The sequence below is a fragment of the Glycine max genome, chromosome 14, assembly GCF_000004515.6.
Source record: "Glycine max cultivar Williams 82 chromosome 14, Glycine_max_v4.0, whole genome shotgun sequence".
Classification (NCBI taxonomy): domain Eukaryota; kingdom Viridiplantae; phylum Streptophyta; class Magnoliopsida; order Fabales; family Fabaceae; genus Glycine; species Glycine max.
The window spans coordinates 8,519,199-8,543,870 of NC_038250.2; the positions used below are offsets into that span (position 1 = coordinate 8,519,199).

Consider the following 24,672-nt stretch of genomic DNA (forward strand, 5'->3'; position numbering starts at 1 on the left):
GTCCAATTTACATGTATTCACAGCTCCTTTCCATCAATTATTATATTCAATACAATACATATGATTGACAAATAATCATTTTACTTAAATATCTAACTAAAAATATTTGTTTAAAAATGACAATTTTTTAAATAAATTTCATTAACTCAAACAATTAATCTCAGACTTTTGACCAGAAGATACTCTAATTAAAAAATATATACTTTGAAAAAATTAATCTATTTTGATGGCTGAAAATGTGAGATGATGATAAATTGATATCCAAAATGTAGAAAATTTAAATTTAATTTTTGAATGTGTAAAAATTGTAACAAATGAGTTCTATGGTTTAATTTGAGAGATCATTTTATGATTAAGTTATAATTTTTAAGGATGAATTTGATAATAAAATGTATTTTTTGAAAATAATTTGATATTAAGTTACAAAATTTAAGGACTAGTTTATCATTAAATTATACACAGATCTCTATGTTGCATTTTTTTTTACATTCGGATTAATAAATCCAAATTTTGTATCTGTGATGAATCAAATTGCTTCACAATTTGAAGGACAAAAGTAAATATTTTTCCAAAAACTATATATTGGGTTCCATGATTTTCCAGAATTGTTTTGAAATCTCCACAACAAAAAGAATTGTTTTGAAATGAGAGTTTTAGACGAACACGAAAGCCCATTTAGTCCAATTTCTTCAACAGTGGGCCCAAAGAAAGCGTGTATGGCGCAGATCAACCGACCAAACGTGTTTTCAATCCCACTACGTCTTTAGTTAAGCGATTAAAAAATCCTACCCAACAAGTGTTAAGCAACGCCAGCAGCTAGAAGAAACCAATATTCTTTCTCATCACGTTCCACGTGGCAGCTCCTCGCCCGCGCTGGCGTAGCGCTGCGTCATGATCCGCGACGCAGCGTATCCGGAAAAAGCTCTCGTAAGCGGTTACACGCTCTGCATCACGCGCTCGAGAGGTTGGCGCCTCGGTGTCCGCCACGTGGCGAATCCGTTACTCCCGCTTTTTCTTTCAAACCAAACAAGTACCAATCACCATATGCATGCTTGTATGATTCATTTCATGAATCAAACCATTTATTTTATAACTATAACGTGGCTTTTCTGTGATTATGATTAATCATTATTATGTCTACGCTTTAACTAATTGCGTGTTCGCTGGCAAGGCAATTGAGAAAGAAAATGAATGAGAAAGAGAAAAAAAAAAAAGAAAAAAGAGTAGGAATCAACAAAAATGCACTGTGACTGAAAAACAAAACCAAACAAACCTCAAAAGTTAGGGTTTCCTTTTTTGTTCGTTGCCGTGGAATCGATACTTTTGCCTTATATTATTAAACGTACGTCATTGTGAAGTAGAAGCAAGGCTCGCGGCATTGCTCTGCGAGTTTTGACTTTTAAGCGTGGTTTGCTTTTCAATTCAGCATTTTGTCGCTTCTTCTATTAATTCTACCAAGCTTCGCTGATTGATCCATCTTCGTCGACGAATTGTGCATTCCTGTGCTGTGCTGGTACATTATGCTTCCTTGTTCTTTTGACTTTTAATTCGGATTCGGATTCAGATTGTTAGTTTCTTCTAGAATCGTTTCGGTTTTGTCTCTTTTATCGATTCATTCAGAGTTAACAGTTTCCGTTTTGTTTATTTGTTGTTATGGAGTTTTGTTTGATTCGAACTTTTTTGTGTGCTTATTATTGTGTTTGGTTTAAAAGCTGTTAGTTTGAATCTGTTTTGGCGATGTGTATGAAATTGTGAATCTGTTCTTGTTGTTTAGACAGATAACTCTAGAATCTTAAGTTTGTTTGATTCAACTAATTAGCGGAACTGATATTTACTGAACTGGTTTTGCTCTTTTTTTTTTCCGGCTTCTGAATCCTGTGTTTTAGTTTTGTACATTATTCAAGTTTATCTCCTCCAGCATGGGAACTGAGCAGGGTTTTGCGAATTTGATTTTGGATTTATTAATTAGTAAAATTGAGCATTTAGGAGTGTGTTTGGGATAAAATATTTTGTGAATTGATCTAATTTAGTTTTAGTTGTTAGATTTGACTTCTTCTCCCCTTATTTGTTAGGTCATCTACTTATTGTAGTAAGGCTAATTAAGTAAAATGGCCGATATAAGACCAATTCAATTTGTCTTTAACTCTTATTGTGTTCCGAAGAACATTAGAATTTTTTTATGTGTAAATCAATCGGATGTCTTTTTTTAAAAAAATAAGTTGAGATGTGATTTTTAAATCAATTCAAATAGTGAGTTACAACTAATAGTGATTCTAAATGGAACTTTTAAATGGGCTTTTTTGTGGTATCTGTTGGGAAGTTGGAAAAGGGGATTGAGAAGTTTGTGAAACTTGATGCCAAGCGACTCTGCATACTTGTGCATAGTGCTCTCATCGAATCCTCCATAACTTGCAGCTGGATTGGGTTATTGAGTAAGAATGTTGTTGCCAATGTAATGTCACCACCAATGCATATTATTCTTATTTTGAATTCTTCTCTCTCAAGTGCAAGCTGCATGGTGGACTGTTAGGATGTTGAAACATTATACTTTGTGATATAAATTTTATGCATGTGTATAATGTATCTTCCTGAGTCATGACTGTAGAATGTCAAAGTAAATTATTCTAGTTTCTGGTTCTTTTAACTTTACTTCTTTAACTCTCAGCAAGTGGGTCTGTTATTGTTAAAGCTTTCGAGTGAATTATCCTTTTTTCACTTCAATCCTTTGCGTCTCTGTACTGTTGCCTATTGTGGCATAGTTAAAAATCTCATAGTTACAGACAGAAATCCTGTTGCACTTTAATAAATTAAATGAAAAGATTTTTCAATGTTGCATTACTGTACTTGTCCAAAGAAATACATTTCTGACGGAGACATTGTTTGGAATATATACACTTTCAGGTGATGGGTATGGTTTGGATTTCAAATGTCTTTCTTCTCGGGTAATGAGATGCATCAAGTTTTGAAGTACAGTGAGCAGGGATGGACATTGCTGCTCTTTTAACTTCTGCTGGAATTAATATTGCTGTGTGTGTGGTGCTCTTTTCATTTTATTCTGTATTAAGAAAACAACCCAGCAATGTTAATGTGTACTTTGGAAGGAGACTAGCCTCTCAGCATTCAAGACGCATTGATCTCTGCTTGGAAAGATTTGTTCCCTCCCCTAGCTGGATATTGAAAGCATGGGAAACATCTGAGGATGAGATACTGGCCATTGGTGGCTTGGATGCTGTGGTTTTCGTGAGGATACTTGTGTTCAGGTTGTTCAATCCTTCCAAGATTTGAATAGTTTTATCTGTGTGCCTTGTGCTATAATAATAACAGTGTGCTAGAGTGAATTGTTTTCTTATCTGTTAATTTTTTTAATCTGAAATCTTCAGATGCCCATCAACTATCAAGATTTCTGATACCTAGTTAAGTAGAAGTGAAATGTTATTAAGCTCATTCTAATGGATATTTTCAGTCTACTCTCTATAGTCTAGATTCAATTGATGTCTCTACGAATACATGTAAGAAGTATATATTTGATGACATCTCACCTGCATTGTTCACCATTAAAACCTCTCTGGTCAGTTTTAATTAACATGCAAATTGTGTTGTTCAATGTTATCATTTTGTAAATGATTTTACCTTGCTTCAGAAACAAATTCTCATGAAAGTCACTCTTTTGAGCCCTTTGGGTTAAAAGGCATCTAAACATTGAAACTAGCTTGGAAATAGAATATTCATCTAAAAGTGATACTTGATTGCATATTATGCTGTCAGATGGAATGGAACAAATACTTAAATTATAATTTAAATAAATTTTATGGTGTGATATCATATAATATGACAAATGTTCATCTATTAATCTATCACCTTTACTGATGGTTTTGTGCCTGCATAAGAAGGCATTTGCTTAAAAATTTATGTCAATAACAAGAATTGAGATTTGTGCTCAGAGATAGAAGCAAGATTGCTGTTTGTTGAATAAACTGAGAGTGAGAGAAGGAAGAGAAAACTTGTTAAGCATAAAGGCTAATTTTATTGATTATCAAAAGTTAATTACAAAAGGTTATAAAAGAGGTATATATAGACCTCATTTCTGTTATTGTAACAGAATTGTAACTAACTAACAAAACCTAACCAACTCTAACTGATTCTAACCAACTTTAACTGATTCTAACCAACTCTAAGATAGATGCTGTTAGCAAAAGCCAACAGCCCTTACAATTAGTTTACAGAATTGTTTTCACAGTTGACTAACAGCATACTCTAATACCCCCCTTCAAACTTAAGGGGAAGAGTTTTCAGGAGAAACATTCTTCACATTGAGTTTTCCTCGAAGAACTTCAAATCATGATGCAGAAAGAGGCTTGGTGAGAATATCAGCCCACTGATCTAGAGCTGGAACGTGGACAATAGTAAGCTGCTTGGCCAAAATCTTCTCTCACAAAAAAGACATCAATTTCCATGTGTTTGGTACGGCTGTGAAAAATTGAATTGTGTGCAATAGAAACTGCACTCTGATTATCACAAAAAATAACAGGAGTAGTGAATGAAACTTGCAATTCTGTTAGCAGAGTATGAATCCAAGTTAATTCAGTGGAAGTCTAAGCTATACTGCGATACTCAGCTTCTGTACTAGACCTGACAGTAACTTTCTGCTTTCGAGACCACCAAGAGATTAAGTTTGGACCAAGAAAAATAGCAGTCCCTGAGGTAGAGCGCCTGTCGTCCACATCTGATGCCTAGTCAGCATCACAAAAAGCTCAAATAACTAAGGGCTTTGTAACAGATGTAGGTTGAAGAAGCAAACCATGAAACAAAGTGCCCTTCAGATACCTTAATATCCTTTTTACCACTGTCTAGTGAGAATCCAAAGGAGTTGCCATAAATTGGCAAACTTTGTTGACAGCAAAACTGATCTCAGGTCTAGTAAGGGTAGCATACTGTAATGCACCAACTACAAACCTGTATAAGGTTGGATCATGAAAAGCATCAGCACCATGTCGAAACAACTTGTAGTTGGATACCATTGGAGAAGAGATAGAGTGAGCTTCAGCTATGTTAGTCTTGTGAAGTAAATCTCTAATGTATTTGGTCTGAGTCATAAGGATAGAACTGTTGGGTAGATTCTTGATTTTCAAACCCAGGAAATAATCTAGATGACCAAGCTGCTTGAATGAAAAAGCAGTGTTTAACTTGTATGTAATTTGCTGTATTAGTGAAGGTGAACTACCTGTTAGAATGATATCATCCACATAGACAAGGAGATAAACAACATTCATTTGTTGGCGAAAAATGAATAAAGATGAATCACTATTGCTTCCAATAAAACCAAACTACAGTAAAGTAGATTTTAGCCTGATAAACCACTGCCTTGGAGCCTGTTTTAAGCCATAAATGGCTTTGTTGAGTTTGCATACCAATGACTTATTTGTAACTTCAAAACCAGGAGGCTGAGTCATGAAAACAGTTTCTTCAAGTGACCTATTCAGAAAAGCATTATTGACATCAAGTTGAAATAATTTCCACCCATGAGACAAAGCCAAAGTAAGGATGATCCGAATAGTAACAGGTTTGATCACAGGAGAAAAGGTTTCATGAAAATCAAAACCATGCACTTGATGAAATCCTTTGGCTACCAATCGAGCTTTGAACCTGTTAATGGAACCATCAGCATTTTCCTTTACCCTGAAAACCCATTTACAACCAATAGCTTGCCTATTAGGAGGTAATGATACCAAGTCTCAAGTTTTGTTCTTTAGCAGGGCATTATACTCTTGTCGCATAGCAGTGAGCCAATCTTCATTTGCCAAAGCCTGTTTTACAGTTTTAGGCTCAGAATGAGTAAGAAACAGAGAAGGATGTAACCTAGGGTTGTGAATACCAGACTTAGACCTTGTTTGCATAGGATGAGTATTGACTGGTACAGAAATAGATTCTGAAGAGGATGAAGCAAGGGTGGTAGAGTTTGAATTGACAGGCTGAACAGAGACAGACACAGTGGAAGTAGAATTTTGAGGTACAGACTCAGTGTTGCCAGAAGACTGAGTTGATAAAGGAGAAAACCCAAGAGGAACAAGGGGAACAGAAGCTGTATCAGACACTTGAGATGTTTGAGAAACGGAAGAGATAAAGAGTGGAGAAAGATTTGGATTGAGACTAAAGTAGGAATCAAGGTTACTGACTGAACTAGTAGAAGTGGGAAACAGATCAGAATAGGGGAACCTTAACTCATTGAACAAAACATCTTTAGAAATGTACACTTTACCATAAGAAGATAAACATTTGTAACCCTTGTGGGAAGAGGAATACCCTAGGAATAAACATTCTTGAGAATGGAAATTCAGTTTATGTGTATGATATGGTCTCAATAAAGGAAAACATGCACACCCAAAAGTTTTAAGAAAATAATAATCAGGTTCCTTTTTAAACAAGCTAACAAAGGGAGTGACAAATTTTAGAGAAGTAGTGGAAAACCTGTTAATGAGATAAATAGATGTAGTAAAAGCATAATCCCAAAATTGCAAAGGTAAAGATGCATGATGCAGCAATGTGAGACCCAGATCAATTATATGTCTATGCTTTCTCTCAACCACACCATTTTGATGATGAGTATGAGGACAGATAAGTCTGTGAGAAATGCCAAAAGAGGCTAAAAGTGTGGAAAAGGGTCTGTATTCACCTCCCCAATTAGACTGGACACTTTTGATTTTGAGGTTAAGCTGTAGTTCAACCATGGACTTGAAAGTTTGAAAAACAGACATGGTTTCAGCTTTGGACTTTATAGGATATATCCAAGTATACCTAGAGAAAGCATCAATGAAAGAGACATAATATTTATAATCAGAATGTGAGGTAATATGAAAAGGTCCCCACAAATCTATAAAAATGAGCTCTAAAGGAGAATAGACAAAAGTAGAAGTATGAGAAGGTAATCTATGAGATTTACCCATACAACAAGAAGCACAAAACTCTGTGGAATTTTTATTTGATGAAGAAGTATTACAATGATTGAGAACAAGTTTCATTACATGATCATTAGGATGCCCTAACCTAGCATGCCAGAGATTAGCAATACTGAGAGAAGAAGAAACAAAATCAGACATTATAGTAGAACTATTATTATTAACAGTGAGAGTTGAACTTGGAGAGGCAGCACTTGAAACAACAAACATCAACAGTGAAGGACTCTTTTGAAGCTTAAGATTATGAAAGGAGTAAAGTCCATCAGCACCAACAACTCCTTTAAGAAAGATCTTATTGGTCTCCTGAGATTTTACAAGACATACATGAGGGTGAAGTTCAAAGAAAACAGAGTTATCTTTGGCAAATTGACTAACACTTAACAAATTTTTCGAAATTGAAGGAACATGTAGTAACTTGTGAAGTTTAAAGGTTATGCCAACATCATTAGGAGATATAAATGATGCAGAACCAGTGTTAGAAATACTCAAACCTTCACCATTGCTTATGAATATTTGATCTGGTCCATCAAAGTGAGTGAATTGTTTAATATTCTGTGAGTTTCAAGTTACATGAAAGCTGGCTCCAGAATCTGGAATCCAGGTGGTACCAGGTTGCCCATTCCCTTGAGAGGTTGAACTAGTGAGCATGGCACTGGGTTGACTATGACTTGGACCAGAATTCTTAGAATTCGGATTAACCCAGGTGTTTGAGGTTCTGACTGAACCAGTAGAGTATGGGATAGGCTGTAATGTAGTGGATCAATGAAAGTTAAAGATTCATGAGGATGGAAGGTCACATCAGACCGAAAATGAAAAACATTAGCTGTGTGCCCAAATTTGAGACATATTTGACATTGAAAATTTGCAAATCGTTCACCACCACGACCTCGGTTGGAGCCACCACCACCACGGCCCGCACCACGGTCCGAAAAGGCACCACGACTACCACCAGGACCATATGCACCGCGAGAACCACCAGAATCACCAATTTTTTTATAGGTGTTTGGATACAAATAGCCTTGCATGTAATTCATCGAAGCAGAGTTCATCACCTGTGCTTCTTGTCGTAGTGCATGAGTCGAGTTTCATGTCCGTAGAGCAACACTTCAATCTCTGCGATGGACGGAGTTCACTTTTTGCTTTCGATAATAGAAACCACCGACGCGTAATCCGATGGCAGTCCTTCAAGCAGTGCGTCAACATATTCCTCATGACGAACAGGGACACCAACACCAACAAGTTCATCCACAAACCCTTTGATTTTTCGCAAGTACTCCTCAATTGTTTTGCTGTCAAGAGTAATTGCTCTCATGGCAGTGCGCAGTTGTCGTGCTCGAGTTTTCATGTGAAGGCTAAAATGCTCATGAATTTTATTCCAAACTTGATAGGAATGATATGAACCAAGAACATGCGACAACACTGATTTAGAAAGAGTTGACTGCAGCCATACCAGGAGTGTTTGATCTTGGACTTCCCAGGCTTCATAATCAGGGTTGATATGATCAGCAACACGATCATCTTCTGTGAGATAATGAGGAGGAATAATCGGATTAACCATGAAACGTTGCAATCTATGTGACTTGATAACTGGTTCAACGTGCTGATGCCAGTGAAGATAGTTGGAATCATCAAGTTTTTCAGCCACAGAGTTGGGAAATGATTGAGGAACTGAACTGGAAGGAGCGGAACCCATGAACACAGAACACTGGACCTTGTAAAGGAACTAGGAATTCGAAAAAATGGCTCTAGATACCATGTTGAATAAACTGAGAGTGAGAGAAGGAAGAGAAAACTTGTTGAGCATAAAGGCTAATTTTATTGATTATCAAAACTTAATTACAGAAGGTTATAAAAGAGATATATATAGACCTCTGTTCTGTTATTGTAACAGAATTGTAACTAACTAACAGAACCTAACTGATTTTAACTGATTCTAACCAACTCTAAGATAGGTGTTGTTAGCATAAGCTAACAGCCATTACAATTAGTTTACAGAACTGTTTTCACAGTTGACTAACAGCATACTCTAATACTATTGACTAAATATAATTGATATAGGTAACCCAGTATCCATGAAGTACCAAAACAAATTAATGAAGCTAAGTGTGAGCGGGCATTTTGTCCTTTATAAAATTATGTAGTTTTCTATTGAGTATGATAAATTACCATATGCAGCTTTTGTTATGCCTTGGTTTTTATGTGTTTGGTTTCAGCTCCATTTTTTTATTCAAATCAAAATTAGTTCATCATACAGTATATCAAATAAAAATTATGCCTAAAGGAAATTTGATTGTCCATCTTGTGGCGTTACTAACTGTAATGTTGCCATTGTCTACTTCAGTATTCAAGTGTTTTCCATTGCTGCTGCCATATGCACTGTTATGGTGCTTCCTGTAAATTACAATGGTATGGGCGGAATGCGTAAGAATATACCTTTCGAGTCGCTGGAAGTATTTACCATTGAGAATGTCAAAGAAGGATCAAAGTGGTATGAGTTATATCTTATTTTTCAATGGAAGTGTAAATTATGTTAATTAGAAATAGCCAAAAAAGTGTACAAGTTGAGAAATACAATAGACTTTTCCTAGGTTACTTGAATTTTCATAATCAGGAATGAACAATGCTCTCAAAGAAAAATGTGGATCTGCTTTCTCATTAGACTTTTCCTCCCATGGCTGAGTAAACTACCCAACTTTTCTATATTGGGGAATGGGAAGTTTATTTGTGCTGTCTTTTTTCCTCCAAAACAAAAAAAATGAACTGTTTGAAATTTGAATTTCTATTGACCCGAGTCATTCACCTTTATGTATTAGCTTTTTTTTTTTTTTTAATTTTAAGATGTTAATAAAGTAGTAATTAATGGCTTTATTCAGTGGTACACCTCCATACTAGTTACTTATATGTTGTTTTTATTCTTTTGCATGTCATCAGGCTTTGGGTTCATTGTCTTGCACTATACATCATAACATTATCAGCTTGTGCTCTTCTTTACTTTGTAAGGATCTGAATTTATCTACAAGATAAACTTCTCTACCTCTTTTTAGTTTTACTATGCTAATTCTTAAATATTGATTTATTGGTGTTTATATTTAGGAATATAAGAGTATTACTAATTTGAGGCTACTACATATTATTGGATCACCTCCAAATCCAAGTCATTTTACAATTCTTGTCCGATCAATTCCCTGGTCTTCAGAAGAATCATACTGTGAAACCGTGAAAAAATTCTTCTCATATTACCATGCATCAACATATTTGTCACACCAAATGATTTATAAGTCTGGTAAAGTTCAAAAACTGAAGGTGGGCTTCTTAACTCCTTTAAATTTTTTGTTGTCAGTTAAGCATCAAACTGTTTGCCAATTTTATACTTATGTAAAGTTTATTGCTTAGATTACCATCACTTATTGAAGTCATAACTGTCAATGTGTGTTTTTTCAGTAGTCTAAGATGATTACTTGGTTCAAGGTACATATAACCGATATACATGTTTATTATGGAAATGATTATTTACATTTCTTTCATTTTCTGGCTCTATCTTTATTGGGTAGATTTGGTAATGTATCTGTATCTTTTCTCCGTAGTGAACTTTAAAATTTTTAGAATTCTCTTTAGCAGAAATGGAAGTTCCTTTCTCATTTTGACATGCCTGGTTTTACATTTAGTTTTATTGTACCAATATATGACTAGTTATACTCTATGATAATGAATGTTGGGCTTTAAAGGGACAAGAGAAGAAAAAGTGGGTGTGGCAAAAAAAAGAGCATGTTAAGATGCGTGGACACACAAGAAAAGACGAGATATGTTATGTGGTATACTAGGAGATATTGTTGTGACATTCAACTATTCAAGTCTGTAGTTATTATTTTATTCAATGATATAAACTTTTACAACTCTTGTTGCCAGAACAGCTACTTATACTTTATTTTAATCTTCTCCCCCCAGGATGATGCTGAACATATATGTAAGGTAATTAGAGATGCTTCATTGGAAAAGACTTGTAAGCCTAGTTTTACGAAATGTTGCTGTTATGGAGCACCAACATTTTCTTTTAAGAAGATTTCTACTGAAACGGGTAGTACACATGGGAGAACATGCAACAATGACTTGCATTTAGATACAGGAAAAAAGGTAATTTTTCTGGCTGGACTGGTTTATATAGTCATGACACAATGTAAACTTCCTTTTTCCTGATTTGACATTGAAACACCTTGTTTGTAAATTTAAATATATTCTCTCTGGTACATTCTTTGACATGTAGCCAATGTAAACCAGGGAAATTTTAATTGAAACTAATTCCCTATAGAAGTTTTTCAAAGCCTCAAAATCAAAAGTATTATATGTTACCTTTCAATTAGAATGTTGATAAGCAAGTTCCTAGTGTGACATAGACGAACAAATAATCATTGATGTAGCTGAATTCTATTAGGTCCATTAGAGATATAAAAATCATTCTTGAAGCTACACCTAATGGTTTAAGCTTTGTAAATGAATTGGTACTTGCCATGGTATTGGAGCCTTTTTGTCAAGTGGGCTAGAGTAAGGTCCTTGCAGAACCCATTATTTGTAACTAATATCCAATATGAGCACATGCAAAAGAAAGTAAATAAACATGATTGCATGGTAATCTGAGTCTGCATTGTCCATGTTTCTTATCTAAATGATTCCTGTGTGAGTGGGTGTGTTAGAGATAAAAGAACCATTCTTGTTGCTACTTAATAGCTGGAAAAATTAGCATTCCAAGAAGAACAATTATACTAGGTTGATTGATGTGGTGCATGCCTACATGGTGAAAAATATATGAAATCTTTGTTTTTTGTGTTTGAAAGTTCAGTATATATTTTGGATTGATTTGTGACTTTTTCAATCTTATTATTTTGGTTCTGAATTTATCTCAAATTTTATTTGTGATGTTTCCTACTTGTGTTATTGTGTATCAGCCACACAGGAAGCAGTCATAGTTGGAATAATTTTATGTTGTGTCATTATAGTGTTCTGTTCTGTTCTTCTGTGTGCTTATAGTATTATTATCATGATTTGTTATGCCAGGTAATGAAATCTATGCCATTACAATTTTTATTTTTATTTAGTTGCTGTAGAAATATTTCAGGTTGTGTGATGTCAACAAATTTTGTGTCCACTAATTTGTGCTTCATGTTTGGATTTCTGATACAGGAATGTCCCGCTGCTTTTGTGTTCTTTAAAAGTCGGTATGCTGCTCTTACGGCTGCACAGGTACTGCAGACATCAAACCCTATGTTATGGGTGACAGACGTAGCTCCTGAACCACATGATGTATATTGGTCCAATATTTGCATACCATATAGGCAACTTTGGATCCGTAAGATAGCTACCCTTGTGGCCTCGGTTGCCTTCATGCTTGTGTTCCTTATCCCTGTTACATTTGTACAAGGCTTGACTCAACTAGACAAACTTCAGAAAATGTTCCCTTTTCTGACAGGGATACTTAAAGAGTAAGATGTTGCTGCATCTATTAAGGGACTAATGTCATGGACTTCTATATGAATCAGGATTTTGAAAGAAAGAATTATGCATGATAATTTGTATGCAAAGCTTCATTTTAATATGTGACTTAGTGCATTAATTTACTTGATGAATGTACAACTTCATTTTAATAAGCAATAAAGATTTTAGTGAAAATTACAAAAAGAAATTGATTGTAGTTTAGGAACAAGTAGCCTCTCAACTAGTGAACTATGTTGAGAGAGTAGTTCATGTGTAACCACTTGAGTGGCCAATTATTCATAAACTAAGTATTTGAAAAGAAAAAATTATTTGGAACTCTCCCAAGCTCTTAAATCTGATATTTTATCAAGCTTTTGGTTATTATTATGTCTGCTTCTTGTTTGAAGTGATATTGTCAGTATTCACATACAAGTTGCTCATTGGTTGTCCTTTTATTCTACCTTTTTTTAGTTTATAATTTCTCACAGAAGCAATACAAAAATTTTGTATTTACATGTCATGCTTTCTTGTTAAATTTGAAATGATAATAAGCTAATATATGAGAACTCAGTCATGGGATATGAATTGTTAGGTAGGTACTTATTAACTTTAAAATGCTATAAAGTTCACTGTAAATTGACTCTTTTTTGCAGGAAATTTGTGAATCAGGTGGTGACTGGTTACCTGCCAAGTGTGATATTGGTTTTATTTTTGTGCGCAGTTCCACCTGTGATGATTCTATTGTCTTCTGTGGAGGGTTCTATTTCCCGTAGTGAAAGGAAGAAGAGTGCATGTTTTAAAGTCTTGTACTTCACAATCTGGAACGTGTTTTTTGTTAATGTATTTACTGGTTCTGTAATCAGCCAGCTCTTAGTCTTTTCTAGTGTAACAGATCTGCCTGCCCAGCTTGCCAAGGCAGTGCCACTGCAGGTGATGCATCTTAATTCCTACAAGAATAGCGTGAATTTTGAATTCTTACCCTATATTTAGATTTATTCTTTGGATATGACATGTTATGGAGTATTGTTGTGTTGTATTGTTGAAATGATTTTTTATGCACTTGGATGTATGCAGGCTACTTTCTTCACAACTTACATTTTATCATCTGGTTGGGCAAGTTTGGCAGTTGAAGTTATGCAAATTTTCCCTCTACTATGCAATCTTTTCCAGAGATTCATACTCAGGCTTAAGGAAGATGCACTTGATGGCAGCCTATCTTTTCCGTACCATACAGAAGTTCCAAGAATCTTACTGTTTGGATTCCTTGGGTTCACTTGTGCTATTCTGGCACCCTTAATGTTGCCCTTCTTGTTGATCTACTTTTTCATTGCTTACCTTGTTTATCGAAACCAGGTTAGTAAATCTATCAGGTATTTGTCTTGTATTTTTCCTCATTATGGAGTTTATTGCATTTAATTACTTCATTTATGCATAAAAATTAACCTAATTTGTGTATCGAGATGCTTTTGTTTCTTTTGTTATATTTTATTTTAGGTGTTAATATCTAATAGACTTAGCCATACAAATTAGTGATTGTTTCCTAACAATTTTTTATGATTTGAGTGATTAGTTATTGGGGAAGAAGGTGAGTCTACTGATTGCAAATTCGTCCAATATTAGAGGAAGCCAAATTAAGAGCCCCAATATTGGACGAATTTCAAAATTATAAGTTAACTTGCCCAACCCTCTTAAATTTTGAAATAAACAAAGTATTTTCAAAATAATCCCTCCCATCCTCTTGATTTCTTTCAGTTAAACACTATGTTAGTGATTCCTTGATTTATTTTTAACCTTCATAAAGAGCTTCCATTTAACAGATATTTTTTCTCTTCAGATTATCAATGTATACATTACAAAATACGATAGTGGGGGACAGTACTGGCCCATTGTTCACAACACAACGGTCTTTTCATTGCTATTTTCTCAACTTATAGCGCTAGGGGTGTTTGGACTCAAACGCTCATCAGTTACATCTGGATTCACCATTCCTCTGCTGATTGGTACACTTCTATTTCACCAGTATTGTAGGCAACGGTTTCTCCCAGTATTTAGGAACAATTCAGCACAGGTAAAACTCCCTTTCTCGCTGCCCCTATCCTGACCCCTTGTCTGTCATTCAACCCCTTAAAACTAATTAAGCTTGCTTTAGATTCTTATTGACTTGGATCGGAGAGATGAGCACTGCGGAAGGGTGGAAGAAATTTATGAACATTTGTGTTCAGCCTACAACCAGTCCAGTTTAATGCCACATTCCACAAGCCAAGCCAAATGTGTCAGTCTTCATGAGGACAAGGATAGCAGTCCATCTTCATCAGAAGATATGGAGAAAGGTTTGCTTTGCTTTCATACAATCCTTGTGATTTCACTTTTCTGATAATGTTTAATAACTCAGTAATGCTTGCTTTTCACTCAGGCAATGAAAAGGAAATTAATCAAAAAGATAGACCACGGCCTGTCCAACGCTCATTGAGTTTGAGTTCAGATAAATCGGTACTTGGTGTAAAGCAATGAGTACTCAGAATTGTACATTGTATAAGAATAAGAATATCATGGTGTGCCGATGCATGAACAGTTAATCAATTATAGATGAAGATGAAAGTCTCTTGATATATTGTTCATAAATTTTTTTAGTTGTAATTATTTTTTAAAATGATTTTCAATTAGTTGTAATTGTCCTTTTGGCTGTGATGTGGTTGGATCTATCCATCATATTCTGTCTGTATGCCCGAAAATTTTATGCATTTGGTGGCAGTGGTATTCTCTCTTTGGTATCTGTACAGTTTTTCCATCCTCCGTGGAAACTCACTTCTGGCAACATTGCCTTGCGTATTGAGTCAAATAATATTAGAAATCTGGAAGATTATCTGGTGTGTCATAGTTTGGAGTATATAATGTCATAGGAATGATTGGGTATTTAATTGCTTTAGCTTTGATGGAGATAAATTGCTAGAGGAAACCAAGTTTCTGGCGTGGTCCTGGCTCAACTCTGAAGGTTAGGAACAGAGGGCTTTTCTCACTCTTTCTCTCAGTGGCAATCAAATACTGTTGCATGTACTGTGGATGTTCATCTTCAACTACTGATATCTCGTGTTTAATATTGGCTGCGACAGAGGTGTGGAGTTTTCAGCTTTATGGTAGAAGGGGATTTGTTGCAAGTTAAGGATATAATCTGGAGAGATTTTCTTAAGCTTTTGTGGAGGGATGTGGGGTTATCAAACTTGATTTGTGTACTCAGTTGTAGTCTTATTTGGCTTTGGTCTGGCCGCAGGATACGTGCATGTCGGGGATAGGGGGTATAGCAGTCAATCCATTTTGTAGTGTAGGATTGGAACTCTTTGCTTTTCTGTAGTTTATGTGTACATGTGTATGCCTTTTGTGTCTTGAATCTTCTTATATGCAACTTGTGTGCATATCTTAAGATTCAAGATCTTATGTCGGTTGTTTTGTTGGGATAGGGCATCTCAGACAGGGTACTGTGATAGCTAATTGTTATTACTTAATGGCCTTCTTGTGTTCTAATATTATAAGTATACATATTTCTTTGCCGATAAAAAGAAAGGTGTTAACTTTTGTTTAATGCATTTACTCTCATCTTATATTATCCACTATTATCATCTTTTACTCATTCAATGAAATATTCCCACCTTTGTTAAAGAGTTTTTTGATAAAAAAAAGTGTGAACTTCATTTTTAGGTGGATTGGGGTGAAGGAAAGAGAGATAGATAGAAAAGAAAAAATATAAATGTGGTAGCTAATGTGATGGGAAAACAAAAAGTGAGAAGAAAAAACCAAAATGCAAATATAATTACTTTAGATATCATTAGCATATTACTTCGAGCAAAAGGAAGAGAGAGTATGAAGTGAGAATGCGATATTAAAGGAAATTGATCATTAACTAAGATTGACTTCTCTCAATTTTTACTCGAAAAATATACCCATTTTGTATAAATATCATTGCATATTACTTCGAGCAAAAGGAAGAGAGAGAATGAAATGAGAATGCATATTAAAGAAAATTAATCATTAACTAAGATTGACTCCTCTAAACTTTTACTCGAAAAATATACCCATTTTGTGTATAGATATGTAAATTGACGGTCCTCAAAATATAAGTGAGGTCAAGCTAATGCTCTCTTTACATTTTGGTTGTAACAACCCCCAACAAATTCAGTAAATTAAACTTTATTATATATTATGTCAAATATATGTAAAAAAATGAATTCAGTAAATTAAATTGTATTATGTTTAGATTTAAATATATTTTTAGTTTTAAGAATCATGTTTTTTTTTATCCTTCAAATTTTTAAAATTATTTTTTTTACCTCTCAATTTTTTTTTAAAATACTCTTTTTTAGTCATTTTTCAAATGTGATTAGCACATGTTTTTCAAACAAGATCCTAAATGTTTTTAATTAAAATTTAGAAATGTGATTTGTATGGTTCAAAATAGTCAAAATCATTTAAACCAAATTTTTTTTAAAAAAAAAACATGAAAATTTCTGGTTAACCTTAGAAATCTCTAAAACTCAAAATCAATCCGTAACTTGGTAACTTCAAAAATCCCTTCATCTTTTATTTAGAATCTCTGACCCTTGCTCCAATCCACACACAGGAAGGAAGGTGTCGAGCCAAACGGGGATTTCTTCTTCAGGTCGCAGATCTCGGCGTTTCCTGAAACCTTTGTAGCAGATCTATTGATCGGTGGAGTGAGGGGGAAGGACTGTTATGTGGGATGTTCCTTCATCTCCATCGATTCCTACGTCTTCAATAGGTTCCCTGTCATCCTCACCTACCCCGCCATGCTTTTGCAGTTTTGCCGATGTGCCCTGCCCTGCCGCCACTTCCATCGGCACTGCTATCACCATATGAACCAATCACGACTCAACAAACAACAACATAGACTGCACCTCCTTTGACGCATATCATACTGTTAGGCAAAGCCTTTTTTGTGCTGTGAGATTATCAAATTGGTCCTTCATTTGTATAGTATAAGGAAATAATATACGAAGCCACAAATTGAGTTTAAGATCTAATTTTCTTTTCTTGAGCTTTGCTTTTGCCTATGGAGTTTAGGTATCTTGATGGAGGTAATTTGAGTGAGGATTATATTGGGTTTAGGGATTTTATGAAGTTAAAGCAGAAATTTTCATGTTTTTATTTTTGTTTTAAATGATTACGAAGGTTTAGAATCATCAGAAAATACATACAATTATTCCTTGTTTGAGACATGCTATTGACATTTTGGAAAAGGACTAAAAAAAATAAAAATATTTTCTATGTCTGAGGGACGACTTTTATTTATTTATTTTTATCAAAATGGGTTAAAAATTATAATTAATTACCAGATTAGTCAAAAAAAGATTTAGTAAAATGAGTGATTTTTGGCACCTAAAAATATAGGAGGTGCCACCCACCTTCTTACTTTTTGTTATTTTATGCGGGTTCCTATTTAGTGGTAGATTTATAAGCACATTTTTATTTAATTTAGCATTAATCAAGTTGACATAAAATACTTGTAAAATAAGTAATTTTTTATTTTATATGTGTCATGAGATCTAGTCATTTATATGATGACACCTCTTGTTTTAGGACAAACAAGTAACAGGATAAAATGTATTAGGTTGCAAAAATCACCTATTTTATTAAATACTTTCTTGACAACAAATTAGGATAATTAATTTTCATTTTTAATCTATTTTGGTAAAAAAAAAAAAAAGAAGCCTTTGAGGGACTAAAAGAGCCGGTTTTGAAATTGAAGGACTAATTTTTTTTTATCCAACTTTAAAGGATTAAAAACATATTTAAATCATATATTTATTATCCCCGATAAATGTAGAGAGTTTTATTTTGGATATCTCAAACATTTATGTTCAGCAAAAACTTTCTTTTTAATTAATTTTATCCAATTATTTTATTAGCACGATCTTACTATTTAGTGACCCTTGAATTGAATCTGTTGATAAAAGGAGCATAAACTTTTTATATGCTACCATTTTACTTATAGGTTTTCATATAGGACAAATGTGTCATCATTAACAGGTTTCAAACTAGTAGCAAACCATTTTGTTATGAATTATTCTCAAGTGAAATTTGTGCATATTTTCTTCGTCCATTTTTTTTTCTGAACGAAATATTTATTTGAATAAATTACAATTTGTTGCACGAAAACAAAAAACATTATCTTGATAGTTAAATGGTTATGCCCACAGGCACAACAGAATCAGTCGCTGTTCATCTACTATTTGTTACATGATGCTTATAACTTGAATAAGCATAAAGAATATGCTTAGTTACCATTTTAGTCCTCTAATTTATTTTTAAGGTTCAATTTGTTCCTCTTATTATCAAAAGGTTCAATTAAGTCCTCTAATTTTAAAAAATGATTCAATTTAATTCCTTTACTTTTAAAAGATTTAATTAGACTCTTTATTTTAAAATTAGTTCAACTTGGTGATATTTTTTCTTTTACTTGCTCTGAAAATATTGAAAAATGGGAGTGAATTTGGTTTATAATAGGACCAAATTGAATTCATATTAAAAAAATAAGGGACATAATTGAAACTTTTAAAAATAAAGGACCTAATTGAATTATTTTTAAAAATCATAGAACCTAATTGAATCTTTTAATAATAAGAGGACTATATTGAACTTGTAAATTAAATTAGAAAACCAAAATTATAATTAAACCTAAGGAATAACCACTTTAACATGTGCAAGATGATTGAGAGTGGTTAGTTGCTGCTAGATGATATTCGTGAAGCATGGCAGAAACTGACAGGAAGGTTACCAGATCATATTGAGGTTTTTTTTTTACTGCAATACATTTTCTCTCTCATCTATATATCCATTCTACATTAGTTTGGGAAAAAAATTTTAAACTACACCACTTTTTTGTGCTTTAGGGGAATCGGATTTTGTCACCCCGACTTTCTTTTTTCATTTTTTTATATAAATTTAAATATTATTAAAATTAAATATTATATTATATAAAATTATTTTTAATTGATTTTAAAATTATTTATTTATTAAATTAATTTATGTAATATTATTGATTAAATTAATTTTGTTATTAAAAAAATGATATTATTAAATTTAATTATTTTTGTTACATTATTTAAATTATTTAAGATATTTTTTGGGTGAATATATGTTTTAAAATCTGAATTTTGTATAATAAACTTTATTTTGTATAATAATCTGAATTTTAAAATTTTTAATTTACTTATTTTACTAAATATAATTAGTTTGTTTATGTTATTAAATTTAATTAAAAATGATAAAACTAAAAAACTTTTAATAATTTATTTATAGAAAAACATTATAATACATTATCAATAAAATATTTAAACAATCATATTTTGACTAAAAAAAAACTTAAGATGAAGTTATATTAGGACAATTGTTTATGCTATAATCATGTTAGCGACAAAGTTCACATTTTTTTCTACTTGCTCGTTTATTTATTAAATTAATTTATGTAATATTATAAAATAATATTATATAAATTAATTAAATAAATAAATAATTTTAAAATCAATTAAAAATAATTTTATATAATATAATATTTAAATTTATATATAAAAAGAAAGATGAAGAAGGGAAGTCGGGGTGGCAAAACCCAACTCCTGTAAAGCACAAAAAAATGGTGTAGTTTGAAAATATTTTCTTAAACTAATGTAGAATGGATATATAAATGAGAGAGAAGGTGCACTCCAGTAAAAAAACCTCATATTGGCCACATATTAATGGAAAATTACAACCCAATCTGCTCATAAAGATGTGCTGGAATACTTAACTTATACATCCATCATGAAGCATGCAAACTAGAGGAACTGCTAGTTTCTTGTTTGTTCTTTTCATCTTCCATAAAATTTGTCGAATGCCACAAAGCCTGTATCAGTCCCCCATTTGCAACATGCAAAAGAAACACTCGAGGTAGTGTTGCAAACCATGTTGACATAAACTTGGCAAACACAAAAATGCAATACATGCCCAGAAGATGCCATTTCAAATCCTTTTCCTGTGGACACAGCAAAAGCAACTTCATTAATAGATTATAGATTATAATAAACATAGGAACAAATCAACTGAGCATGGAACTGTGGATGAAATACACAACAAATTTAAAATATACCTCGGGTCTATGAAACAAGTCTTGCGATATCTCTTTCAAGAAACCAGCCACAAGAAGGCCAACAAAGAGGCCAATGGGAATAACCAATTCACGGTTTATGGAGAATGTATATACAACATCCGATACAGAGCTAAAGATGAAAAACAAAACAAGAGACCACTTCACTGTCTCTTGTGCAAGATTAAGTAGTCTGTCTAGGAGTATTTGCTCAGCTTTTTTCCAAGGAAATTCTTGAACTGAGACTGGCATTGCTTCTTTAAGTTTCTCCCTCATGATCCCAATCTGCATCTTAACCTCACTCGGCTCATTATGGTCTGCCATTGATACTTTAATTGATCTAGTTCGAGTATAATATGTTTGATGGGGAAGATATAGTTCTGTGCATCTATGGAATTGACAGGGTTGGCACTGAAACAGCTTTACCTGACACAAGAAAGGAAAGAAATCACTACAAACGACTGAGCATTGAGATGATGTCAATCTGCAAATTTATAAAAATTTTATCCAGTTATGTTATATCAAAATCCACAAGTTTTTTGGGACTGCAACTTCAGTGGAATCCCTTGCACAAAAAAAATGGATAGCAACTCGCAACAGAGATAACACAAACATTTAAAGTTATAAAATAATAATTGTTATATGGATTTAACTAGAATACAATGACAATGTGTTTTAGGTCCCTCAATTTCATGATAATCACTTTATGAATAAAAAATGTGTTTTAGGTCCCTCAATTTTGGACAAAATTAATCTTAATCACTATAATTTAAAAATGATAATTTTGGTCCTTGTATTTTCTATGGTGAATTCGTCCTTCTCCCTAATATCCTAAGATCCATAAAGAAAAAGAAAATTCACCAATTATAAAAAAAATACGATGATCAAAATTAATTGATAATATTAGTTTATTATTTGGGAAAGATTCCTGTGAAATGAAAGATTTCATTAACTCCTAAGTCATGTCGAGTAGACTTTGTTGTTTCGAGAATTCTTAATTCATGAGTTGTAGGAAAGGATTTATGTCATCACAAACAGAGATTAAAGCAAGTGTTGGGTTCAAAGCTGATGTTGAAGATTATAAATTGACTTATTATACTCCTGACTATGAAACCAAAGATACTGATATCTTGACAGCATTCCAAGTAACTCCTCAACCAGGTCATTGTTTTTAAAGTATAGGAACTATAACTAATTTTGACTGAAAAATTAACAGACCTAAAACATATTTTACCCTTACTTTAAAAGACATACTTTGAGTATTATCTTGTCGGTTAATAATGTAAAAATCTTCACACTAACAGTTATTAGTGTATCAAAATTAAATTCTCAATACATTCCATCCAACATGTTTCAGTTAAGCTTATTCACCATATCAGAGTAGGACACATTATTCAGATTAATTCAAATCTCGAGAGTTTCTCAACTTAAGTGGCATTTCACTATTTATATCCCTTCTGAACCCCTTTTATAATTTTATGTCTACATTCTTCCCCTGAAACGTTTTTTTTGCCCAAAGCAAAACTTGGGTATCTCTCTAAACGAATTTCTATGTTCAAGTCTTTGTCCTGATTTCTAAAATAATAGCTAATTAGTTCTACAACACACACTGGCCATTTACTTTTTCTGTATAATCGCACAAATTTTGTTCTATACAAAAGGACAAATAATCATAATGCAATGAATTAAGATTGACTTAATTACAATCTAGTGGATCATTTTGTGTGGAATTAAGAAGAAAAAAACCAACCAAAAACAAAAAAAGGCTGAATTTGAATAATGATTGATATTGCAGACATAATTTAACGTAATTTACTCATGAGATGATGTTTTAGTTGAAAAGAAGAAATAGAATAGAATAAAAACATACCCGAGAAATGGGAGTTGAAGGAACTGCAAGAGAAGGAAGAATCGCCATATCCTTCGTTGCTTCAGCTGCAACCCAATCCAATTCAGTGCAATGCGATGCAATATTACATCAAGCGCTAGGGTTTTGCGTTCAGACAGGTTTGGGACTGACCCAATTAGGCCAACCTTCAACGTCGTAAACCAAAGAGGCCCATTCAATTATTTTTTTTAAAGAGACCATTTTATTTGTAACTTTTTTCTTTCACCTAATTATCAATTTGATTTTCAAATTATTTTAAATAATTTAGTTTGATAATTAAATCTTTAAAAGGTTTGATTGGATCTTCAAATTTTTATAAATAAGTCAATTTGATATTCAAATTATCTTAAATGATTTGATCTGATATTTAAATTCTTAAAAATTTAATAATTAAATTGATTCGTTTTTAAGAATCATTATCAAATTAATTTATTTTTAAAAATTGGATGATGAAGTTAAAAATTTTAAAAATTAGAGGCTAAATTAATTTATTCTTAAGAACTTAAACACCAAATTGATTTTTTATTTTTAAATTTGAGGACTAAATTGAACCATTAAAATAATTTGAGGACCAAATTGATAATTAATTTTTTTTCTCTTTACATATCTCCTAATTTTTTTAAATGTATTTTTATATTTAGAACATAATTTTCAAAATACAAAAATATAGGTAAGTGCGAAGAGAAAACATGAATGATACAAATAGAATTCCCCATTAATTTATAGCCTTTGCTCATGGAGTTTCTAGTTGTTTTTAATTTACCTGAATTTTCATTGAGAGAGCTAAAATACATTTTGATAATTTTATGTTACGAACACTTTTTTTTTTTCAGTTACGAGACATTTCAATGTATATAAAATAAAAGATACATCTCCTAAAAAAATGAAAATAAATAAATAAAAGAGGCATGTCAGTGTCTTTTTTAGGGGAGGAGATAGATGTCCATGTATTGCAATAAAAAGAGTATATTAACTTTTTTTTTCACTTCAAGTTTAACACAATTGGAAATTACTAGAGAATCTTAAAACAAATTTCACTATCAACATTATGATAAATTCAATATTTTAACACACGAGTACACCAGAAAAACTTAAAGTAACATTTGAGTAAAACAAAATCATTCATATAACTCACCAATATGCTACATTTGATTTTTTGTTTGGAGTGCTTCAAACTTACTTTAAAGAGTAAGTTCAATTCTGGTTGTGATATATTCTTTTTAAAAAAAAAAATACTTTATTAAAAAAAAGATATTAACTAATCTAAAATTTGATTAGAAAACAAATAATATCTTAATAAAAATTATTTTCACTAAGAATTGAATTTGAGTAGTACCTAAATAATTTAACTTTAATTTTAATATATTAATTATTTGTGTCAAATTACTTTTTAGTTGGTCATCATATTCCTGATTACTTAAAAATATATTTGCACATTAAAATCGTTTTAAAATTTAGTTTTGTAGAATTAAAACTTGAATTGCTTTTACAAATTTAAGTTGAATTGAAACTTAAATATGCATATTTTAATTCAAGTGCACTTTATATAATTTGCTAAACAGCCAAATAAAATATGTTATACCTTTGTTCTATAAACTCAAAACGCATCCAATCCATGACTATCACTTACCAATTAGAATTTTGCACGTAGAAAACAATTAAATAGTCACATAGATACAAATATCGGACTTATATATTTGTACCTCTACTATTCTGCACCTTTCGCCATCGACGATATATTAAAAAAGGTCCATCAGTTCAGGTCTTCATATTATACATTTTTAGTCATTATTATGAATCACAGTCGTAAGGCATCGCATATTTTAATATTTGGAATCTGTGCCTTTGACATAGAAATATGCATGAGTGGAGTACGACTAAACATGTGAATAAATTATATTAAAATTATTTTAATTTAATCCTATATGTTTTAGATTTAAGTTTTGGATATATAATTATATTTAAAAAAAAAATTTAAAAAAATTTGTTATTCATAATAGGTGTATCTAACTCTAACAAAATTATCTCTAAAGAGTAGGCCAATGATTCGTGAAATAAATAAATAAAAAGTGGGCGAAGGTCGGTGTCTTGTTATTGGACAAGGTACAACTATATGTCCAAAACAATTTAAGAAATTTTGTTGTGTATTAGAATTTTTGTGCAGTCATTCTGAAACAATTTAATAAATGGAATTGGCCAATGAAACAAGTTTGTCAGGTCCAAAGGTGTACCGA

The 24,672-nt window shown here is 32.5% G+C and overlaps 2 protein-coding genes across 2 annotated transcripts; one reads left to right on the forward strand and one right to left on the reverse strand.

Annotated features, from left to right (window-relative positions):
- Positions 1 to 1,052: 1,052 nt before the first annotated feature.
- Positions 1,053 to 15,037, forward strand: LOC100814561 (CSC1-like protein RXW8). The gene is made up of 12 exons (XM_003545313.5): positions 1,053 to 1,513; positions 2,902 to 3,260; positions 9,295 to 9,441; positions 9,885 to 9,948; positions 10,047 to 10,256; positions 10,899 to 11,084; positions 12,129 to 12,427; positions 13,073 to 13,349; positions 13,494 to 13,772; positions 14,254 to 14,487; positions 14,569 to 14,749; positions 14,833 to 15,037. Exons 2-12 carry the CDS (start codon positions 2,983 to 2,985, stop codon positions 14,928 to 14,930), a joined length of 2,253 nt encoding a protein of 750 aa, XP_003545361.2. The 5' UTR covers positions 1,053 to 1,513; positions 2,902 to 2,982; the 3' UTR covers positions 14,931 to 15,037.
- A 5,098-nt stretch (positions 15,038 to 20,135) lies between these two features.
- On the reverse strand, positions 20,136 to 22,619 carry LOC100806012 (uncharacterized). The gene is made up of 3 exons (XM_003544458.4): positions 22,421 to 22,619; positions 20,554 to 20,976; positions 20,136 to 20,439 (listed from the first exon to the last, which is right to left on the reverse strand). Exons 1-3 carry the CDS (start codon positions 22,466 to 22,468, stop codon positions 20,227 to 20,229), a joined length of 684 nt encoding a protein of 227 aa, XP_003544506.1. The 5' UTR covers positions 22,469 to 22,619; the 3' UTR covers positions 20,136 to 20,226.
- Positions 22,620 to 24,672: the final 2,053 nt, after the last annotated feature.

What these genes read in the sequence shown, in the direction of transcription:
- LOC100814561 (XM_003545313.5), top strand. Translation starts at nt 2,983, where the DNA reads ATGGACATTGCTGCTCTTTTAACTTCTGCTGGAATTAATATTGCTGTG. An exon ending in CTGACAGGGATACTTAAAGA is followed by an intron (nt 12,428 to 13,072) that starts GTAAGATGTTGC and finishes TCTTTTTTGCAG; the next exon opens with GAAATTTGTGAATCAGGTGG. An exon ending in ACCTTGTTTATCGAAACCAG is followed by an intron (nt 13,773 to 14,253) that starts GTTAGTAAATCT and finishes TTTTCTCTTCAG; the next exon opens with ATTATCAATGTATACATTAC.
- LOC100806012 (XM_003544458.4), bottom strand. Translation starts at nt 22,468, where the DNA reads ATGGCGATTCTTCCTTCTCTTGCAGTTCCTTCAACTCCCATTTCTCGG. An exon ending in CTTCAACTCCCATTTCTCGG is followed by an intron (nt 20,977 to 22,420) that starts GTATGTTTTTAT and finishes TTCTTGTGTCAG; the next exon opens with GTAAAGCTGTTTCAGTGCCA. An exon ending in ACTTGTTTCATAGACCCGAG is followed by an intron (nt 20,440 to 20,553) that starts GTATATTTTAAA and finishes CTGTGTCCACAG; the next exon opens with GAAAAGGATTTGAAATGGCA.